The sequence below is a fragment of the Salmo trutta genome, chromosome 11 (assembly GCF_901001165.1).
Source record: "Salmo trutta chromosome 11, fSalTru1.1, whole genome shotgun sequence".
NCBI lineage: Eukaryota > Metazoa > Chordata > Actinopteri > Salmoniformes > Salmonidae > Salmo > Salmo trutta.
This window is the reverse complement of record NC_042967.1, coordinates 2832296-2857096: the sequence shown is the minus strand read 5'-3', so window position 1 is coordinate 2857096 and position 24801 is coordinate 2832296. Positions and strand designations below refer to the sequence as shown.

At 44.1% G+C, this 24801-nt stretch overlaps 1 protein-coding gene across 1 annotated transcript in view; it reads left to right on the top strand.

Moving 5' to 3' along the window:
* The window catches only part of LOC115202084 (catenin alpha-2), a 688845-nt gene that overhangs the window by 151592 nt on the left and 512452 nt on the right, over positions 1-24801 (top strand). The window contains exon 6 of the mRNA XM_029765967.1: positions 4609-4875. Coding sequence (XP_029621827.1) covers positions 4609-4875 — 267 coding nt within the window. The remainder of the gene's footprint in view (positions 1-4608; positions 4876-24801) is intronic.

Here is a 24801-nt window from a genome sequence, read left to right as displayed (position 1 = left end):
ATCTCTTTGGTCTTATTGGTATTGAGGACCAAGTGTGATTGGTCACACCACTCTACAAAGTCATTTAGGACCGGGTCATGGTTTTCCTCGTCATCATGCAACAGGCTGATCAAGGCAGTGTCATCAGCGAACTTAACGAGGTGTCTGTCAGGATGGGAACTAGTACAACTATTAGTGTACCAGATGTACAAGAGTGGGGACAAAACACATCCCTGAGGAGAGCCTGTGTTGGTGGTGCGTATGTCCGACACGTGGAGACCTACTTGTGACCGCTGGCTCAGGAAGTCCAACAACCACAAAACCAGCCCCCCATTTAAGGAGAAGTCCCGAAAGAGTCTCTGTGCCAGAATGTAAGGCTGGATTGTGTTGAAGGCAGAAGAAAAATAACAAACTCTGACATGGGATTTGGCGCCCTCTAGATGTCTGTAGACCATGTTGAGGAGAGTACACCCTCTAGATGTCTGTAGACCATGTTGAGGAGAGTACACCCTCTAGATGTCTATAGACCATGTTGAGGAGAGTATACCCTCTAGATGTCTGTAGACCATGTTGAGGAGAGTACACCCTCTAGATGTCTGTAGACCATGTTGAGGAGAGTACACCCTCTAGATGTCTATAGACCATGTTGAGGAGAGTATACCCTCTAGATGTCTGTAGACCATGTTGAGGAGAGTACACCCTCTAGATGTCTGTAGACCATGTTGAGGAGAGTACACCCTCTAGATGTCTATAGACCATGTTGAGGAGAGTACACCCTCTAGATGTCTATAGACCATGTTGAGGAGAGTACACCCTCTAGATGTCTATAGACCATGTTGAGGAGAGTACACCCTCTAGATGTCTGTAGACCATGTTGAGGAGAGTACACCCTCTAGATGTCTATAGACCATGTTGAGGAGAGTACACCCTCTAGATGTCTATAGACCATGTTGAGGAGAGTACACCCTCTAGATGTCTATAGACCATGTTGAGGAGAGTACACCCTCTAGATGTCTGTAGACCATGTTGAGGAGAGTACACCCTCTAGATGTCTGTAGACCATGTTGAGGAGAGTACACCCTCTAGATGTCTGTAGACCATGTTGAGGAGAGTACACCCTCTAGATGTCTGTAGACCATGTTGAGGAGAGTACACCCTCTAGATGTCTGTAGACCATGTTGAGGAGAGTAAGAATGGCATCATCAACTCCTCTGCTGGGCTGATAGGCAAACTGAAACGTGCCGAGGAGATTCTCGGTGGCGCTGAAAACATGACTTTTCACAATTTTCTCAAGGCATTTCATTACTAAGGATGTCAAGGCAACAGGGTGGTAGTCATTCAGCACAGAGGGATTAGATGCTTTAGGAATGGGTATAATTATTGACTTTTACCACAGTACTGGCACATGTTGCTGGTCGACGGAGGATTGGAAAATGTCACTAAAAACACCAGCCAATTGTTTAGCACAGTGCTTTAACACCTGTCCACTTATTTTGTCTGGGCCTGGGCTTTTGTGTGCGTTACGTCCCCTGAACAACTTTAAAACATCAGACTGTTTGTAATGATGCTTCCATTTGTTTTACCTCCGACACAAAGTTGTCTGATTTCAAATCTTGAGAAGAAAACATTCAGTTTATTAGCCATGTTCTGGCCCTCATGTCTCCCAAAGACAGCATTGGTTTTTCCCCTGCCTACTGTATTTGGGGAGCGTTAGCCATGGATTTCATCCTTGGCCAGGCCACCCTTGAGTTTACTGGGGAGAGGGTCCTCTCCACCCTTTGCTTGTATGTCTCCTTGTCCACCAGTATCTGTCTTTTGATCTCACGTTGTACATCTCTTAAAGCCTGTCTATAAACTGCCTTCTTCCTAGTAGTGATTTTAGATGTTTTGATACCCAAGGCTTATTGTTAGGGAAGCTTTAACAGGTTTTAGCAGGCACAACTGACTCAACACAGAAGTTTACATAGTCTGAAACAACATCTGTGAGTTCATCAAGATCAGAGCTGCTGTCCTCAAATACAGTACCTCCCACATAGTACAGTCAAACCACCCCTGGAGACAAGTGATACTGTTGTCGTTCTCAACAGTTTTAACTGTAGGTTTCTCCCTCTCCAGGAGCCGACAGTAGGTTGGCCTGAGGTAGACAACATTGTGGTCTGATGTCCCCAGGGGAGGTCTGGTGGCGGCAGAGAACGCATTTGGTATTGTCCCATAGCACGAATCAAGAGTCTTATTTTTCCTAGTGTGACATTTCACATACTGGTGGTACGTGCGCAGGACTATGTGCAAAGTACAGTTGTTAAAATCCCCTAAAATAAATGTGGGTGCGTCGGGGGAGATGGATTCCAGTTTCTGTGACAGATTATAAATTATCTCTGATCCTTTTGTTATATTATCTTTTGGGTGAATGTACACAACGGTAACAAACAATTGAGGGAACTCACAGGGCAGATAGTAGGGTCGCAGTGACACAGAAAGCAGTTCAACATCAGGGGTACAGAGTCTCTTACCAGGATAGATGTACACCACTGGTCCCTGACAAGCAGGCATGTGATGTTTCCCTGTGACGGTAAGATCACGGTCCTCTCTGACCTAGAGTGATTCCCATATAGGGAATAGGGTGCGATTTGGGACACATACTGAAAGAGTTGAGCTGCCGTCTCTCGGTTGATTGACTCACATCTCTCCGTCCCTAGAAATGCCTCTTAAACATGGACCATGGAATAATAATTTAGAATTCAGGGGAAATGATTCATGTCTTTGAGTGCTTTCTTAAAGCTCCACTAAGTTTGGGTACTTTTTGGAAGTGGCACATCGTTGAGGGAATGCTTTTTACCTTTCCTAGAAGTAAATAGGATGTGTTAAGCGAGAACAATTAATAATGAATATGTCGAGTTTTGACAGGAAATCTGTAATAAATAATGTGTTATGCGCTCAGTCGAACTGTTGGGTCACGCAAGGTGCGCTGTTCAAGGGGACCGACTTGACATAAAATAACTTTCTTCGTATCAAGAAGGTCTGCCGATCAAGGCTTTATGGTGTTTGAATAGAATATGAGTAGACATATCGAAGGAAGCCCATGCAGTTAAAAGCCTCAAGGTTCAACTTTCAATCAACCCATATCTTGTGCCCACAATAACGGTAGGTGACGATTCATTTGAGTGTGTTTAATTAAATATTCAGCCTTCGTTTGGATAGTATCCCGAGGGTCAGACCAGATGTCAAATCCTCTCTAACTGATTTCAAGCAAAGTGAAAGTACCCTTTGAACAAAGTTACAGTACCTCTAACTTTTCAAATCAATTCCAATACTGCTACAAAACAAAAGTCAAATGAGTTTTGTATGTTAGTAAAATTCTGCAGGTTTACTATATAACCTGTGCTGAGGTCTGGTCTGAGTATATGCAGCATGTCCTAACACATATACAACATTTCCTAAATCGTATATAACATTTCCTAAACAGTATACAAACTTTCCTAACCAATATACACTGAGTATAACAAACATTAGAAACACCTTTCTAATACTGAGTTGCACCCCCCCCCCCCATTTTGCCAGCAGAACAGCCTTAATTTGTCGAACATGGACTCTACACGTTGTCGAAAGCGTTCCACAGGGATGCTGGCCCATGTTGACTCCAATGCTTCACACAGTTGTGTCAAGTTGGCTGGATGTCCTTTGGGTGATGGACCATTCTTGATACACACAGGGAAACTGTTCAGCGTGAAAAACTCAGCAGCGTTGCAGTTCTTGATGCAAACTGGTCTGGCACCTACCACCATACCCTGTTCAAAGACCCTTAAATATTTTGTCTTGCCCATTCACCCTCTGAATGGCACACATACACAATCCATGTCTATATTGTCTCAAGGCTTAAAAATCCTTCTTTAACCTGTCTCCTCCCCTTGATCTACACTGATTGAAGTGGATTTAACAAGTGACATCTATAAGGGATCATAGCTTTCACCTGGTCAGTCTTTGTCTTGGAAAGACCAGGTGTCCTTAATGTTTTGTATACTCAGTGTATAACATTTCCTAAACAGTATACATTTCCTAACCAGTATATAACATTTCCTAAACAGTGTACAACATTTCCTGACCAGTATATAACATTTCCTAAACCGTATACATTTCCTAACCAGTATATAACATTTCCTAAACAGTATACATTTCCTAACCAGTATATAACGTTTCCTAAACCGTATACATTTCCTAACCAGTATATAACATTTCCTAAACCGTATACATTTCCTAACCAGTATATAACATTTCCTAAACAGTATACATTTCCTAACCAGTATATAACATTTCCTGACCAGTATATAGCATTTCCTGATCAGTATATAGCATTTCCTGACCAGTATATAACATTTCCTGACCAGTATATAACATTTCCTGACCAGTATATAGCATTTCCTGACCAGTATATAACATTTCCTGACCAGTATATAGCATTTCCTGACCAGTATATAACATTTCCTGACCAGTATATAACATTTCCTGACCAGTATATAGCATTTCCTGACCAGTATATAACATTTCCTGACCAGTATATAGCATTTCCTAACCGGTATGTAACATTTCCTGACCGGTATATAACATTTTCTAACTCCCCCGTCTCGCCTTCAGGAGCTGAAAGACCCCCAGTGCCGGGACGAAATGGCGGCTGCGCGTGGTGCCCTGAAGAAGAACGCCACCATGCTCTACACGGCCTCGCAGGCCTTCCTGCGCCACCCGGACGTGGCGGCCACGCGCGCCAACCGCGACTACGTCTTCAAGCAGGTGCAGGAGGCCATCGGGGGCATCAGCAGTGCCGCTCAGGCCACCTCGCCCGGCGACGAGAAGCACGGCCACGCTGGGATCGGCGAGCTGGCCGCGGCCCTCAACGAGTTTGACGTGAGTATCATAACCTATATCGCTCTCTCGCTCTCCCCAGCCCCGTGATAAAAGTCGGGAAGCGTTGTATGGAGTTCTATGGAGTCTGCAAGACTGTGGGTCTGGCTGGGGTGTATTTCTAAGGCTGTTGCCCAGGTGGGTCCCAGGCAGTGGTTTCCCTTTCCTTCCCTTCCTCTCTTTAATGACCGCTGCCTCTGTGTCTACATCACAAGTATTAGCCTTGTCTCCATGTGTTTTCCAAAAAAAGGGCAACCGTTCTGGCAAAACGGATTTGAAACGGACTCCTGTATTGTATTGAGACACTTTTCAGGTGAACGCGTTTGAGTGTTTGACAGTTGTACAGAGTACTTTAAACTTGATCTACTCCACTGTACTGTACACCCATGGGCTTGCACATTGACTGTACAGTGAATGCCACTGACTAACATTACCACTGAAACCATCCAGTGATATACACTCACCTTCCGTCATCACATGTCCCCAAAGCCTCTAAAGATATGGAGTCAGAGAGACTTTTGCCTTCTTTTTCGACAAACTGCTTGGGTTGTCTCTGTTGCCTCGGCATTCACAACACATTTTTTTGACACCCTTTTAATTACATACAACATGATGAATTGCTACCTGCAACCACAGCCGACAATTATATCAGACCATGAATTATTCAACTAACATTTGCAAAGGGAGAGAGTCACACAGGCGTACTAACACATGCACACACACACACCCACACAAACACTAACACATGCACACACACACACACCCACACAAAACCTAACACGTGCACACACACACACCCACACAAACACTAACGCATGCACACACACAGACACACCCACAACACACACAGACACTCGCACACACTTCCGTTTCCCACCTCAGGTGTGTGTGACTGACTTTCCCATATTCATCTCTTCAGTCTTTTGATTCCCCAACACAGCCTGCAATACCACACATGCATATTGTCTGTTATTTTCTTTGTGATGATATTATTAACAGTAACTTCGACAGATGACTTAATTCACCTGCGTATGGCTGAGCATTTTCAAACATCGCTGTTTGATCAAAGGATTATTCTGAGGCAGGTAATTTATAAGCTTAAAAAATGCCACATCAGCAGATAAGTCAAAAGACATACACAATAATGTACAATCTAGTGTACTACTTTTGACCAGAGCCCTATGATCACTATATAGGGAATAGGGTGCCATGCAACCCTGCTGTTTTCATTCATCTCTGTATGTGATCTTTAAATAAACTTCCCTTTAAGTACACACACTGGCAGCACTGGCGGAATACATAGATTACAAGGATGTTTCTAAATATTATTACTAACCTGTACATTCCAGAACGGTATATTCCAGAATGGGTTCTGCTGCTTAGAGAAATATGACTAAATGCTGTCACCTAGTGGCCAAGGACTATAAATACACAGTAGACTGATAACTGATAACAGTGGATTGAATTCAGAGCAGTGCCCATCTCGGAGTAGGAGTGCTGATCTAGGATCAGCTCCCCAATGTCCATGTCATCTTATTCATTATGATCTAAAAGGCTAAACTGCTCACAGATCTATACTCAAGACTCTGACAGACTTTATGAATAAGGGCCCGGCACGTGCTGTGAAATTTCAGAGCGGGGCTGTTTGTTGTTATACTGACAATACATGGACGTTGATTACGGCTTTGATTAAATTAAAACGCAATTCAACATTCTTCATGAAATATTTTGCCATTTAGCAGATGCTCTTACCCAGAGCAACTAGAATGAAGTGCCTTTCTCTGCATTTCAAACCAGCGACCTTTTGGTTACTGGCCCAACGTTCTTAACCGCTAGGCTACCTGCCACCACGTTTAAGTTACATACTAATAAGCAGGCAAAATATTTTGAGGGAAAATATTGAAAAAGTCATAATGTCTGATGTCGTTGGTTTGATTGATTGGGCATGTATTATTGACATTATAGTTAGAAGCGTGGCTTTGAATACGTTAGCAGCTTTTAATGTGTTTCTGTTTAATTGATCTGATAGCGTTCCGTATCATGAGGGTATTATGCCTGAAGTGTAAAGTGGTTGTCTCAGCTTTAATTAGGTTTGTAGGGCAACAACAAAAAAAGATCGCTTGTGTGTTATCCTTTGGGTTGGCTAGCATACCATGTGGTTTGTGGTACTGTTAAGGCATCTGCATGCTTCCCACCCGGAACAGCTCGGGAACAGTTTGTGCATGTACTACAACAACATTTTGTGACATTTCTGTTTGTTTTGGTCTTCGGCAAGAGTTTTTTTTTCAGCTGTTTGTGCTCTACATTTTTCTCGAGGTAAGCCGAAGTCTGATAGCCGAAGTCTACGCCCCTTTGTCGGTAATTGGTCAACAGTAGGGATTCTTCAATGAAGTCTGTCGTTATTCAACGAGAGACTACTCATTTTCATTCACATTTTTTTCACTTGAGAAACACCTGCACCAAACATCTTAGTTAGATGTAAAATTGTACGACTAAGATCTCCTCTGCAAAAACATCAAAATGAATGACAGATTTATTGAGTTATCTTACATGGATTCTACAGCGTCTCAAGATGGACAAACAGTACTATTGCCACGACTTTCTCGTTTTTCAAGGGAACTTAATATGCAGACCATAGGAGGCTGCTTAGGGGAGAACGGCTCATAATAATGGCTGGAATGGGAGCGAATGAATTGGCATCAGTTGGTATTTGGTTTGATTGGTATTTGATACCATTTCACATATTCTGTTCCAGCCATTACCGTTGTCCCCAATTAATGTGCTACCAACCTCCTGTGATGCAGACACCTTTACAGGGTATGATGTGCTGTATATAGACCACAGGTAGACCGTTAGGTGAATTTCATTTGTATTATAGTGACCCCATGTGGCGAAATTGAGAATTGCAAGCATGTCTATATGCCTGTCACTCAACACCTGTAATGTAGGTGAGGCTAACACTTGCTTACATATATCAAATGCAAGGCCTAAACATCACATTTAATTTATTTGATAAACATTTTTCAAATGGTGGTGAATATATAGCCTGGTCCCGGATCTGTTACGGTGCTATACAGGCAACTCATGTGGTCATTGGCTATACAGAACAAACATATCTATAAATCTCTATGTCCGGAAATACATGATCGACATCCAAGATGGCAGCTGGAAAGTTTGGCATGTTGACAGTGTTTTAATTTCCGATTTTATTTTCATGTTTATAGATACTGGCCCTTTTTGTACATCACGTTGATGTCCTTTTGAGAAGGTATGCGGTTTTAATCAGAAGATCAGGCTCGATGACAAGATTGGCACAAATAATTTTGGCAACGGGATTAACCCTATTAATACGTTTGTATATCCCAGCTGCCAAAGTACCTCCAAAAGGGCGATTAAGGTCAGAGGTAAATGCCAAATTGATGGTGGAAACCTCATAATTACCGTATGCCTGTTACTGTCTGGAAATGTTCGTAAATTTTCTAGCAATAAATCCATTGGAGCAGCGGCATGCTGCAATGGAGAAGGACAGAAGGGTAGGAGGCCTCTCTTTCAGGTATGCATAATAAATAGAGAATTTGCAGACTTTGATCATGACAACCAACCTAATCCTCCAGCTTCTCTCTGCTGTCTGAGCGTGGCGACCAGGGGAGGATGCAGAGGGAGGCCCCAGACGAGACAGTCTGTTGTGCCGAATGGACGTGGAGCGAAACTGGGATGGGGCTGGGGACCTGAAAGGCAAACCCCCGGTCAGATGCAAGGGCGAACCCTGGAGCTTCACAGCTGCAATTGGACTGCAGGGAGTCAACACTGTGAACCATTTCGTCTGACAGTTCCAACAGATGAGAACTTAACTCAAGAAAGGCGCTTTCTACGAAAGGACTTCACATCCTTCCTCTCAACGTTAGAAGCCTTCTTCCTAAGATCGAGGAAATGAGTCTACTCTCTGGTAACTGTAAGGTGGGAGGGCTTTGCTTTACCGAAACGTGGCTAGATGGTTTGATTAAAAACGCTGAGATTGAAGTTGTAAATGATGTAGTAATTAGAAGAGACCGCAATCGCAAAGGCGTGGGAGTTTATATTTATATCAGATCAGATATTGGGTTCAACTATAGATCAGATTTAAGCCATGACGAGATTGAAGCTGTGCGGTTGGACGTTCTATTACCAAAATGCAAACCCATTATAGTCGGAACCTGTTACAGACCACCAGAAGTTTTATGAATTGTTGGAGGAGACTTGCTCCAACTGTACACATTTTGGTAAATCAAAGGTTATTGTTAATGGTGATTTAAATAATTAATACAGACATGCTCAAAAAGGACAACACTACTTTTAAAGCTCTTAAGAAAAATTGTCATCTGTTTTCTTTACACCAGCTGATTAATGAGCCCACTAGAGTCTGTCCTACCCAAACCATCATTGACCTCGTGTTCATAAAGGTTCATAAAAACATTTCATTGTCATAACTCAATACAAATTAGGTCTATGAAGAACTATAGCGCAGATGTTTTTGTTAATTGTTTGAGCAAATTGGACTGGTCTGCTGTATTAAAATGCAATGAGGTGGAAAATGCCTGGGGCAATTTGAAAGAATTGTTTTCAGATGCTGTAGACAAGCAGGCTCCAGATTTGTTGTTGTTGTTGAATTAAGTAAAGAACAGAACCATGGATAAACGATAACATTTTAAAGGCAATTAAGTGTAGAAATGAACACTTTCTGGAGTTCAGGAAATCCAGGGCAGATTCTATTTTTTATAAACTATAAGAAATGAGGTTAACATGATAATAGAGAAGGCCAGGAAATATTATTTTAATGACAAAATATTTGAGAGAGGAACAATCTGAAGTGTCTGAAGCTGTTAGTTGACAGTAACAGATTAAAGACCAAAGCTCAAAATCTTAGTTTGGACATTGGAGGAAAGGTAACATCAGACAAGACTGTGGTTGCAGACAGTCTGAATAGTTATTTTACAACTATAGCTAATACATTAGTTAGAAAGTTACCTTGTCAGTCAGATTGTTATGGGGAGAGTCAAGTCCAGCAGTTTTACTCACAACAGGGGATTCAAGTAGATGTTTTTTCATTTGGAAAGTCTTTAGCACAGTCAACTGTGCTAAAGAAGCTGAAATAACTTGACCATTCCAAAGCAACTGGCTTTGACAACATTCCTGACAGATTTCTAAGGGATGCTGAGGTAATTATCACCCCCTGCATAATTCACATTTTAAATCTGTGTCACGGTTGTCGAAAGGAGAAGTGGACCAAAGTGCAGCGTGTGTATCGTTCCACATTTTATTTACACTGTGAAACTATGCAATACATAAACAGAAACTAAAGAACAAAACAACAAACCGTGACGCAGAGGTGAAACATACACTACTCAAAAATAATCTCCCACAAACCCAGGTGGAAAAAAAAACTACTTAAGTATGATCTCCAATTAGAGACAACGAGGACCAGCTGCCTCTAATTGGAGACCATCCCAAACAAAACCCAACATAGAAATACCCAACTAGAACCTGACCACATAGAAATAGAAAACATAGAATAGAACAACGAACTACAAATCTCGAATGCCCACCCAAATCACACCCTGACCTAACCAAAATAGAGAAACAAAACGTCTCTCAGGTCAGGACGTGACAATCTGTCTATTGAACTAGGGTTTTTTCCCAGTGAACTAAAACTTGCAAGGGTCATTCCTCAACAACAACAAAAAGTGAATAAGTTAGATCATGGAAACTATCGGCTTGTCTCAATCCTGTGTATGTTATCGAAGGTCATGGAAAATATTATGTTCGAGCAGATTGAGAGTTTATATTTCCTAACATAACCTGCTATATGAGCTCCAATCTGGCTTTAGGAAATCCCGTTCCACTGACACTTGCTGACTATATCTAACTGATCACATCAAGAAGGAAGTAGGTGGAGGGAAAATAGGTTAGCTCTTATTGGCAAGGAAGAAAACAGATGTGGATGGGACCCTGTCTAAACCCAAAATCTTGAACTGCGGGATACCCCAAGGGAGTGTGCTGGGTTCACTTTCTTTTCTGTTGTATATAAATTATCTGAAATCTGCCTCTACATGTGACTGTTTCCTCTATGCAGATGATTCTGCACTGCTGGTTTCCCACAAAGACAAAAATGGGGTTGAGAAAGCCCTCAGTGCTGAACTTCTGAATGTCAGTAAATGGCTATAAGCTGTCACTTCACCTTGGAAAACAGAGTCCATATTGTTCGGGTCCAATGTGAAATTGAGGAAATGCCCTGATTTTAAGGTGGTGACATAACAGCAAAATATTCAGTGAATTATCTTGGATGTGTGCAAGATAACCATCTGACTGGAGGGAGCATGGCACAGAAATGGATATCCAACGTGAACCATAAAATGTTGGTCACTGGCTAGATCCTCCAAATATCTGGATAAGAATGCAATGGTGGCATTGGCAGGGGCTCTTGTTCAGTAAATTCCAACCTCTCTCTCTGCTGTGCCACTGTTACCTTCTCTCCAAAGTTACATGTTATGGTAATTCGATCTACTCTGCTTTTTATGGAAAATCAAATCAAATCAAAATCAAATAAAATTTATTTATATAGCCCTTCGTACATCAGCTGAAATCTCAAAGTGCTGTACAGAAACCCAGCCTAAAACCCCAAACAGCAAGCAATGCATGTGAAAGAAGCACGGTGGCTGGGAAAAACTCCCTAGGAAAAACTCCTGAGAAAGGCCAAAAACCTAGGAAGAAACCTAGAGAGGAACCAGGCTATGAGGGGTGGCCAGTCCTCTTCTGGCTGTGCCGGGTGGATATTATAACAGAACATGGTCAAGATGTTAAAATGTTCGTAAATGACCAGCATGGTCAAATAATAATAATCATAGTAATTGTCAAGGGTGCAACAAGCACGTCCGGTGAACAGGTCAGGGTTCCGTAGCCGCAGGCAGAACAGTTGAAACTGGAGCAGCAGCATGGCCAGGTGGACTGGGGACAGCAAGGAGTCATCATGCCAGGTAGTCCTGAGGCATGGTCCTAGGGCTCAGGTCCTCCGAGAGAAAGAAAGAAAGAGAGAAAGAGAGAATTAGAGAGAGCATATTTACATTCACACAGGACACCGGATAAGACAAGAGAATACTCCAGATGTTACAGACTGACCCTAGCCCCCCGACACATAAACTACTGCAGCATAAATACTGGAGGCTGAGACAGGAGGGATCAGAAGACAGTTTGGCTTTCAGAAAGCAAAAAGAGCAAAGCTAATTTGATTCCAGTAGGTAGGCAACAGTTTAATGAGACAAATTGCCCTCTGCCAGTCAGTGTGTGTGTGTGCTCCCCTGAAGCTGCTCGTTCATGATTGATTCCTGCTACACTATACTACACAGCCCCAGCCTGTGGACGGAGACACTATATGTTAGGCAATGCAACGGCTGGACACAAATACACAAAGAAACACACACACACATATTCACACACTCCTGTAGGAGCATACACAGGGCGTAGGGTTCATGCACGTGCATGCACACACACACACGCACGCACGCAATCACGCACGCACGCACCCACACACACATCCACAGTGCACACACATTGATTTCAGTAATGGAACTCTTCAGGAGATGAGTGTGTGTGATGGCGGGGTCGATCAGTCCTGGATCAGTCCTGGACTGCATCCCAAATGGCACCCTATTCCCAATATAGGGACAATAGGGCTCTTGTCAAAAGTACTACACTTTATAGGGAATAGGGTGTCATTTTGAATGCAGCCCTGGTGTCAGACTGGGTCAGTATCTGTCTTCTCCCCTCTCTGGACTGGGCCGGACTGGACTGGACTGGGATGAGAATCTGTTCACAAATGAGCCATGCGAAGAAAAGGGAAGGCTGTTTGTTGATGTGTAGGAGGGTAGGTGTGTAGTTTATGTGTCAGATATATGATTTGGTAAAATGTATGTTGAGAGAATATTATATTTAACATTGGACAGTTGGATTATGGCATGTACGGCACATTGTAGAAAGCATTGCATTGTGGATATCGACTGCTCCATTAGCCTTTCCCACCCAGCTTTAATTTTGTAATTCCATTTAGCATCAAAACGATCCTTCTCTCCCTCTCCTCAGAGTTCCCCTCCCTCCAACACCTAGCCCCTGATCAGAGAGAATGTAATATGTCAGACGGCAGCGCAGGTAGCATGCTCCCACTTTCTCACCTCCCCAGGCCAAATGAATATTCATCACTCACAGAACCAACCAGCACTCCAGTCCAGGGGAAGGTGTCTAACGAGAAACACGACCGAAAACATCTCTCCTGTTGTTTTTCATTTTTTAATGATCAAATAGTCTTTTCATGTTACTCCGTCGATCCTATTCTCTTTTCTGCCAACTCTTTCTCTACCAAAGCAAATGAATCCCACACTGTGACCTTTGGAGAAGGAGCTGGCAAATTATACTAATCAGTAGAAGTTAACCAATCCATATTGAATGTATTGTTAGTCTATGTGTGTTCAGTTTCACCTCTCTGCGTTGACTCTTGGGAACATTGAATGACGTTTTTGGTATTTAGTGTTGATATCCCCTGTCCCACAGAGTAAGGCCTGCAGTGGCCTGCCAAGGTCAAGCCGTGACCAAACCTTCCCAACTTAAAAAGGGCTGGTTGAGCTGTTTAAAAAAATGTGGCTCCACTCTCTCCCCGCCTGTCGTAGGAGCACACAGATAGACAAAGGCTAGCTGAGGTTATTGAGCAATGTGGCACTCAGACTAGAGCTGACACTGGAGAAGGAGAAGGCCAGAGGGATCTGAAAGAGCAGCTTATGTATAAGACAAGACTCCTCCAGACAAAACCCTTTTAACTTGAGAAGGTCAACTAAGGACATTTACTTGTAGGTACCTGAACCGAAAGAGATCCGTCCATGTCCTTTTAAACCTTTTTTAAACCTTTAGCTTGTCCGATTGAGGTTAAAAATACCTCTTTCACAAAGGAGAACATACCTTTTGGCTATTAACCTGAAATGTCCCTTTGGCCCCCTATGAGAAAGCACTGGGTATGGTGAGGAAGACAGGTTCGCTCCTCCAAAAAGGCCAACAGCTGTACATAATATGGTTAGAGAAGGGAGGAGGGTTGATTGATTGATTTTATTTGACAGTCCCTATATAGTGCACAACTTTTGTCCAGAGCCCCACGAGGGTGGCTATTTGAAGAATCTCAAATATAAAATATATCTAGATTTGTTTAACAACACTTTTTTGGTTACTACATGATTCCATATGTGTTACTTCATAGTTTTGATGTCTTCACTATTATTCTACAATGTGGAAAATAGACAAAATAAAGAAAAACTCTTGAATGAGTAAGTTGTTGTAAAACTTTTGACCGGTAGTGTACAGGCAGGCAGACATACTCTCTCCCCTTTCTCTATCACTCTCCCTCCCCATCTCTCCGGCCTTGTGCAACATTGAGCTACTGTACTAGCACACAGAGCTAGTACAGTATTTACCCTCAGGGTGTCTGTCTCCCATCCAGATGAAATGGAACACCTAGAGCCATCGGCATTTGGATTGCAGAACAGGGCTAAACGTGAATCACTGTTTGTGTCCCAGATGGCACCCTCTACGCTATCTCCTATTCCGTATATAGTGTGCTACTTTTGACAAAAGCCATATGTGTCCTGGTCAAAAGTAGTGCACTCTAGGGGATGGGGTTGCCATTAAATCCGCATCAACTGTGTACACACAGAGCCAGAGGGAATATGCAGAAATACTACAGCAATAATTACTCTTGGTAATGTCATGCAATTAGTTGAAAGCTAACACACGCACACACACACATGTGTAAAGACACTGCTACTGTTCTGTACTGGTAGGGATCTGACTGTCAAGCTGGGATACAAAGCAAGCTTCTCCCTTCAAATGAAATCAAATCACATTTTATTTGTCACACGCGCCGAATACAACGGGTGTGGACCTTACAGTGAAATGCTTACTTACAAGCCCTTAACCAACAATGCAGTTTTAAGAAAATACCCCTCAAAAAGTAAGAGATAATTAAAGAGCAGCAGTAAATAGTTAAAGAGCAGCAGTAAATAAGAATAGCGGGGCTATATACAGTGTACAGAGTCAATGTGTCAATGTGCAGGGGTGCACCGGTGTCAAGGCAATTGAGGTAATTATGTACATGTAGGTAGAGTTATTAAAGTGTCTATGCATAGATCATAACAGAGAGTAGCATTAGGGCGGGGGGAGGGGGGGGGTCAATGCAAATAGTCTGGGTAGCCATTTGATTAGCTGTTCAGGAGTCTTATGGCTTGGGGGTAGAAGCTGTTTAGAAGCCTCTTGGACCTAGACTTGGTGCTCTAGTACCGCTTGCCATGCAGTAGCAGAGAGAACTGTCTATGACTAGGGTGGCTGGAGTCTTTGACAATTTTTAGGGCCTTCCTCTGACACCGCCTGGTATAGAGGTCCTGGATGGCAGGAAGCTTGGCTCCAGTGATGTACTGGGCCGTACGTACTACCCTCTGTAGTGCCTTACAGTTGGAGGCCGAGCAGTTGCCATACCAGGCAGTGATGGAACCAGTCAGGATGCTCTCGATGGTACAGCTGTAAAACCTTTTGAGGATCTGAGGACCCATGCCAAATCTTTTCATTCTCCTGAGGGGAAAGTGTGTGTGATTGAATGTTATCTAGCAGAACGGAAGTCAGATTAGCCACTCGTCACTTGATCCTCACAATGCGTCCTGATCTCTTTCCGCGGAACCTACGTTTCCTTTTCCTGGTCCGGTGTTTGTAGTATATCCCTCGCATCCGACTCATTGGAGAAGAACTCCTCGTTCAATCTGAGATAATCCCAGTTCTGATGTCTAGAAGCTCTTTTCGGTCATAATTACGGTAGCAGCAACATTATGTGCAAAACAAGTTACGAACAATGCAAAAAAAATATTAAAAAAATAGCATGGTTGGTCAAGAGCCGATAAGACGGCAGCCCTCCCATCCGGCGCCATCTTGACATTCTACAAGGACCTGTTTCCTTGTGCTGCTGTCTTCCATTAGTTGATATGAGTGGAGTAAGATGAGGGAGGAAAGATGCCTCTGTCGGTGCCCCGCAGAGCTTTTTAATGTAATTGCATTTCACATCAAAATGATTGCCTCAAATCTCCCCTCAGTCAATCCCTTTTGCCCTTCTAGTAGCAAATGAGATGAGACTCTGGCTTTTGAGCTGCTGGACACACACACACACACACACACACACACACACACACACACACACACACACACCCACAAACCAAACACACACACACACCACGGGAGGTTGGTGGCACCTTAAGGATGGGCTCATGGTAATGATTGGAGCGGAATTAGTGGAATGGCATCAAAGACATCAAACACATAGTTTCCAGGTGTTTGGTGTCATTCCAGGTACTCTGTTCTGGACATTATTATGAGGCGTTCTCCCCTCAGCAGCCTCCACTGACACACACACATTTGGACAGCATCTATTAATACGGCAGGATCGGTTACGTGTCACATTGGCTTTGCTGCTATCAGACGTCTGTTTAAATCTTTTTGACCCTCTACTTGGAGTGGAAAGGCAGAAACAGGTGCCACCACAGTACATCCAGATCACCAGTAGGGGTCATTGTTGTATCACTTTTCAATCCAGGCTTTCTTATATATATATATTCTTTTAATGTGTTTATTTATTATTATTTGTATCCCTTTTCCAGTGGCTTCTTTCTTCACTGCTGAGAGAGAGAGAGAGAGAGAGAGAGAGAGAGAGAGAGAGAGAGAGAGAGAGAGAGAGAGACCTGTTAATGAGATGTAGACTAGGATACATCACTCCTGGTGTTTGATTTAGATGTTATAGGTCTATTTAACCTCTAAAAGTCGAAGCCGTTGGCATTTAGCTATTACATTGTTTTTAGGACGCCTTTAGGTATTTAGAAAGTATTTAATAAAATATTGAATTTGATCTTTACTGCTGTAGCCCATAGAAACGCACTGAACAACAAGAAGAAATCATAAGGAATAAGGTTTTGAAGTGTGTCCTATATCTAGGAAATATAAGAATGCTCAGGAAATATTCTCTATACTATTTTTGGACGCATATTTAACCCCATATTTTTGTTGTCACAAAAACCTAGAACACGAGCCTCTCCTTTCCAAATTGGGGTCATATTAGCTTATAGCTCAAACGGTTCGGAAGCTACAGACAGAGGTTGGCACATCAGCGTTGCCGACTTCAGACGAGTCCCGTGACACCGTTCGGACGCTACGTGGTCTGACAAACATCGCTGTAGCTCAACCACCTTCCATCGCAGATGCGCATCGGCGGATGCAGTGGACTGAGACGCAGCCCCAAAAAAACGGATATCTCTAGCTTAAAATGACGGGGATTTGTTTATCGTGCTACTTAGATTGACGCACGGGTGAGTCAATAGACTCTTAAGGATGAAATGTTCCACTGCTAACTAACTACTAGGTGCTGCTGAGCTGACCAATGGGAATACTGTTGGTCTTCAGTGGGTGTGTGTTGACCCCTGACCTTTCGTCCAGTGGCTAGTAGATGGACACTTTCTCATTCAGCCTCTTCTCCAGCTGCTCACTGAGAGAACCCTGTCAGCATTCCTTTCCTCTCCTCCCTCGTTTCCTCCTGAGCTGGCTGGAGAGGCGCTTCTCTCTCTCACACACACACACACACACACACACACACATAGGTTCCTGCGTACGCATGGTGCAGTGCCGTGGAGCCTGCGGCAGAGATCCAAGTCACTCTGGGTTATTTGACGTGTGTTGCTGTTGTTGTTTTCATCCATTCGTCCTCCCGGCTGTTTTCTGTTCAGATACTTTCTATCTGCTGCTGTGTAGGTGTGAGACATTATTTTCTACCTGCCATGCTGTTCTTTATCTGTCTGTGTGTGTGTGTGTGTGTGTGCGTGTGCGTGTGCGCGTGCGTGCGTGCGTTTGGGACATTCAGTGCAGCATCAACAAGGTACTTACCTACATAACAGCCTCTATACAGGGTCATATATATATATAATGGTGCCTGTACTACATACTATATTTACTATATTGATCCAGGGCTTACAGGGATCCTACCCACCTAGCCTTTTATCCACATCCATTATGTTCAATAACTGGATAGCCCTAGCACTACCCTAGTGTAGAAATTAGTGTGTGTGTGTATTTCTGTTTGTTTTTGCGTGTGTAATAGTAACAACAACATCCCCTCCCCTCACTCTCTGTCACTCAGTAGGGAGTCGCCTACACCCTCCAAGGGGAAGTGATTAGGGACATACGGAATAGTCTGACTGTGTAAAAAAAGCTGGCGTCAGGATGTGTGTGTGTGTGTGTGTGTCCGTGTGTGTGTGTGCATGTGCATTTGTTGGAACATGTACGTGTGTCAGGTTGGTAGAGCATGGCGCTCGCAAGGCCAGGGTTGCGGGTTCGATTCCCTCGGGGGACAAGTACGAAAAATGTATCCACTCACTACTAGAAGTTCCTCTGGATAAGAGCGCCTGCTAAATGACTAAAATGTATCTCCCTCTATCTCCGCGTGAGCAGACGGGAAGTTAGGAACAGTTCAGAGGACGTCTGAGTGAGCAGCATACTTAGTGGAGTGGCTTTTTCCCGGGGAGTGCGGCCACCCGGCGCTGCCCTTTGGAGGGCGCTTCGTGGCGGTCTGAGAAGGCTCGCCGAGCCACTCTCCTCCTCTCCGGCAGAGAGGCTGCAGCGCTCTAATGTATGTAGATGTATTCCAACGCCGAGGAATACTTTCCTGGTAATTGCTGTATCAATCTGTACACTCTTCACTATCCTCACCGTCTCCTGTCAGTCTCTCTCCCTTTCGAGTTTTCTTTTGTCCTCGCTCTTTCTCTCCTCCTTGATCTCGCTCTCTCTTTTTAGCACTTTGCCTTTTTCCTTCTCGCTCTCTCTCCCTCCCTCTATCTTGTTTTTCTCTCTCTTGCTGTCTCTCTTGCTGTCCCACTCTACCTCCCTCTTCCCGCTCCACCCTGCCCTCCCTCCCTCTCTCTCTTCCCTCAGAGCAAGATGAGCCCTCCCTCTCTCTGACTCACATTGCTGCCTGGCCGCCTGAGCATGTGGGTGTTCTGTTCTGAACACCTGAAATGGGCCTTTATTGCCTGTAGAAGAAAACTGGTAGGAGAGAGAAGAAAATTATGTCCTTTCCACTGAGTACAGTGATCTGTAGCGCCTTAGAACACATGTTAACATGAGATAAGTGGAGGGGTGTGTGTGTGTGTGTGTGTGTGTGTGTGTGTGTGTGTGTGTGTGTGTGTGTGTGTGTGTGTGTGTTTGTGTGTGTGTGTGTGCGTGCGTGCACTTACAGAAGCGTGCAGACACACGCAGAACAAGGCGTACACACTTTCACACCTACACACATGACCACCTGTACACATTGAACACAAGCACACACACCCCTTACAAACTACCCCCGTACACACACCCCTCTCTAGATCAACAAGTATTCTCTATACTATCCTCAACACAAAATGTCGACCCAGCTCCGGTCGATACTCAACAACTGAGCCCATATCCCCAAGGTGTGCTGCTAGATAAGGACATAGTGGGCCAGCGGCGGTCCGATCGACAGGCACCCTGCTGGGCTCGATAAAACTCCACTCCACCACTTATTCCCACCTCCACCAGGCCTCCCGCCAGCAGACACACACCTCTTAATTACCACTGACGGAGACGTGGTCTCACAAATACACACGCACATACACACAGGCACGCAGGTAGAGAGCCGCGGTAGGTGGACCGAATGCACTAACAAGCACGCACACACACACGCACTCTCCCCCCGACACACACGTACACACCAGTCAGTTTATCTCATTCTCCTCAGACAAATGCACCTGTCAGACGATAGCAATATGAAGAGGCAGTAGACTAGCTGATGAGTAATGACTAGAGGAGATGGAGTAGCGTGGGTTGTTTGTTGCCCCACGGCTCTCGAGGTTAATAGCCGGTGCGTGCGTGTGTGTGTGTGTGTGTGCGTGTGTGAGAGAGACAATAATGTTAATCCGCCGGGTAGAGTGTGGTGAGTGGACAGCGTGAACATGGGACTATCAGTGCACAGTCAGTCTACGTAGATCCCGCCAAGTACAGATCCATACTGATCCCTCTCGGCCTTCTGCACATCCTGGAAACATCCGTAGTGTTCACTGTTGTTTTCTTCCCAGTGTTGGATCCATAAAGATCCCTCTCTCTCTCTCTGTAGATCACCACTGTTCAGCCCCGGCTACCTGTGGACCCTCACTGCTCTCAAGGTGTGTTACCGGACACTGTTAGTGTTAGCTGTGGGTTGTCAGTGTACTGGGAGAAGCGGGATTTTGACGTCCAAGTTGAAGTGGTAACACCATACTTGAAGGATACCTTTAAACTTCACTCCTAACCTCTACAGATCACATGTATAACCAGTGCATAATGTCACATGGCACCGTAGATTGAAGGCTGTCTACCACAGCAGGTACGTAAGAGACAGAGCACTGTTATTTCCCCCATGTAAGCATAACATTGCATAGCGTAACATTGCATAGCGTAACATTGCATAGCGTAATATTGCATAGCGTAACATTGCATAGAATAGCATAGCAAAGCATAGACGTCGACTTGGCCGTTGGGGAACCTCTCCCTTGTTCTGCTCTGGTCTTCCATTGTTCACACATTTGGCCACATTGTCCCTCAGCAAGGGACAGACTCAGATCCTATACAGTATTTTCCCCACTGCGTTCCGTCTCTTCCTCCCCTGCACAAAGCGTTTGGGAGAGCAGGTTTTCCAGTAGGAGAGTGGGCGCATAGCAAGATTCCTCTCCTTCAATTAGCCATCCTTGAAGTCAAAGTCGTTCCTACCACACTCCAGGGGTATCCGCCCACTGAGGCTGTTCACACAGCATGCACGCACACACACACACACACACACACACACACACACACACACACACACACACACACACACACACACACACACACACACACACACACACACACACACATAGACATAGACACACACACACACAGACACACACACTGAGCCAGGATGATTGTTAAGTTGAGACCCATGGCTTGGGCTAAACTCTAAACACTGTTCTCAGATCAGGCGTCTGGCAGGCAGGGAGCAGGGACAGAGAGTTTCAGTGAGACACACACACAGTGAGAAGGAGAGGAGACAGTGTTGTGGCATCCTGCTCACGGGAAATCCAGCTGGTTTTGGACGCTCATCCAAAGCTACTTTGAAAAGTTTTGGTGCCGTGTTTAAACAAACAGACAGACTTCACAAACACGCACACACCCACGCGCGCGCGCGCACACACATACACACACACACACACACACACACACACACACACACACACACACACACACACACACACACACACACACACACACACACACACAGCAGGTAGTCCAGGCATAGGATAGCGTATCCTCTGCTCACAGTGAATACGTCTGCCGGCTCACAGCCCAGGGATTTGAGACAAAACCAAAACAGGAAAGATTACAAACGGCCGAGCTCAAATTCCAATCTCCATGTCGCTAAGCTTCTTCGCTCAAAGTTTGCATTGTAGACGGAGGCAAAACACCTTGTTTCCTACAGACGGAAAACAAAATGTGCAGTCCTCTGCACCAGAAAAAAACCACACCCAGCCCTGACTTTGCCTGGCTCCGATCCTCTCCCTCTCTCTTTTCTTTCTCTCACTTTTTTTTGCCTTATATTTGTCTATTATTTTTGCTCATATCTTGTATTTTCTTTTCAGCAGCTGACTGTTTGCGGGAAAGTCTACTTAAGCTATATGGCCGTTATTTGATGTGTATTTGGCAGGAGATAGCATCCCACATGTATTCAACTGTAAAAGGCCTGGTTTATTCATCTACGGTAGAAAGGGAGAGAAAAGGAGAGATGGACTGGTGCAGGGAGGGATGGTGAGGTAAACAGAGGGATGGATGGAGGGAAAAGGGATGGATGCACCATAGGGGGGCGAGGAGATTGTGTGCGTGTGGCTGAGGCACTTACCAAACACACACATAAATGTTGTGAACATGTGTGTATGAGCATGTGTGTGCATGTGTGTCCGTGCGTATGTGTGTATGTCCTCTTCCCACAATGCATGCATAATGATGGTTTGTTCAGGTGACAGCAGTTATGTGACAGCACCATTGGAAACCAAGCCAACTCAGTGGTCTTGTAGTGTGTCCACTCTGAGATTGGAAGGTTTGGGGTTCAATTCCCAGTTGAGTCAAATACTCCAAAAATGGGACCCAATCCATCTCCTTAATTCTGAGTGCCAAGCAGAGATGCATTGGGTCCCATTTTTAGAGTCTTTTGGGGTACGGCCCTGTGGCAGACCAGCGTCCTGTCTAGGGGGTGTACTTGAACATCAAGCTGCCTCACGCTACAGAATCAGGAGGTTCCTACCGCTCTGGCTCGGAAAAGGTTTACTTACTTCTTTCTGCACTCTTAGAAAATAGGGTTCCAAATGGGTTCTTCGGCTGTTGCCATAGAGCACCCTTTTTTGTTCCCAGGTAGAACCCTTTTGGATTCCTTGTAAATACCTCTGTGGAAAGGTTTCTACATGGAACCGAAAAAAAGGTTCTACCTGGAACCAAAACGTGTACTTCAAAGGGTTTTCCTAAGGGGACAGCCAAAGTACCCTTCTAGGCTCGAGATAGCACCTTTATTTCTAAGGGTGTGGTCAGGTATCCAGGAACAACTCAGGCTTCTAACCATAAAGCACACTTAGGCCAGAATCCTAACTTTAAATCTGTATGCATTTCTCACATGTTTGCTCTAGTCACACTGCATTGGCGTCAATCAAAAGATTGGTGCTCGTTACGCCCCTGCAGATACCAAGTAACAATTTGGACTAGAATGCTTTTATCATTTTATCTGTTCAGAGTTATGCGCGCTCTACTATTTTCACTCCTAAAGGATTATTTCCAGAAACAAGTCTCTAAGACAGTGTGTGCATATCAAATGGCACCCTATTCCTTATACAGTGCAATACTTTTGAGCAGGGCCCTGTATATAGGGAATAGGGTGCCATTTGGGACAGCCCGGCTATGCATTATGGTCCTATTATTCCTCCTCATTATCTGTAAGCTTTGGAGTCAGTGGGTCACTGCTGTGCTGCTCTCCCATGTGAATGATAATGAGTAACCATGACTGGAGCTGGACCAGAGGGACTGGAGAGAACACTAATGCCAGGGGCAGAGATGATGATGATGATGTCCCAAGGAAACTAAGACTAACAGCACAAACAAGAAACAAGCCTCACTTTGTCGGGTAAACTAGCACACGGACATAGGCTCTTTCTATAAGTCTTCTTTGTATGCCCTGTATTCATTGGCCCATGGGAGTAAGATCTAGGAAGTGATTTATGTTGATTAGTTTACTCTAGTCTTTTGAACCCTTATTCAAATCAAATCGTGTTATTTATACTTCACAATGTGCTTCACAGGAAAAAAACAAATAAAAACAACTAAGGCCATCTCTGTGCTGTGGCGGGCCCGAAAACCAGATTGGAATTTTTCAAAAATCCTTTAAAAAATCCTTTAGCTGTTTGAAAACCAATTCTGAAAGAATTTTGCTTAAGCATGGAAGGGTGGAGATTGGCCGAAGATTACTAAAAGCTGAAGATTGTAGATGACCTTTCTTCAGAAGGGGTTTCACCATGGCAGGGAGGGATTAACAATAGTTGCACTTCTTCAGATATGCAATTAAAAACTGTTTTGAAGAAGGTGGTGGGGATAGGATGGAGAAGGCAGTTAGAAGGTTAAGTTGTGATATCACTTCCCTGAGCGTGTTTGTATCAACCAGTGAAAATAAATCCATAGTGCCTTTGCATGGTAGGCCAGGGCACATATCATCTAACTTCTCATCAGGTCTTGCTTGACTGATACCCAGCCTAATGTTGCTTATCTTATCTCGAAAATATGCCGCAAACTCATCACATTTAGATGTGGAGGAAAGTTCACATAGGTTTTTCGGGGGTAGGATTTATCAGGTCATCAAAGGTCGTGAAGTGCACTCTCAGATTATTGGTATTATTAGTGATCAAGTTAGATAAATGAGCCCGTCTGGCATTTCTAATTGCCTTGTTATAAATGCCAAGTTGCTCTCTGAGAATATCAATGGACCTACAACTTTGACTGTCTCCACTTCCGCTCTGCCTTTCGGCAATTTCTCTTAAATGTATTAGTTACCTCACTCATCCGAGGGACTCTCCATTTGGATGTGGCCCTTTTCAACTTTACTGGAGCTATGGCATCAATGGTTTGCTATTAAAGTTACCAACAAAATCATCACGAGAGGAAGGCAGAATAGGAGTATTGTTCATACACTCAGTAAAATCTGTAGCAACTTCAGATGTAAGATAGCGTTTCTTAATAATGCGTTCAGTATTATCTTGTGCTATGGGCAACAAGGTAGTAAAACGTCAGTCTCGTTGTTAACATGAATATTCAAATATTCCCAACACTATGATTGTATAATAGTTCTCAAGGACAATAGACAATAGTTCAGAGAAATCAGTAAAGATAGTGGGGCAGTGCCTATACAGGGTTATGGCCAGCACTGGTGGCTGACTGAGAAAGCAGCAATGACATTCTCATTTACATTTACAGATGCCTTGTGTAGTTGTCCAAGTGAGATAATGGCGCTTTCCAGTCTGCTGCATGGACAATAAGGGGAGAGGAATAGAATGGAATAAATATGGTCTGGTTATAATGAAAATGTCAGCTTTTTCCCAACATCCTTAGACACACTCATAGATAGGCACAGGGTCAGCCACAGAGCAGTACCCCTCGATGGAGAGCAATTTGGGGTTGCTTGCTCAAGAGCACAATGACAATGGCTTGTACCTTGGATCAGGGACAAGCAACTTCCAGCTGCCTGTTCCGTTCCCTAATATGATACGGTGTCTGTAA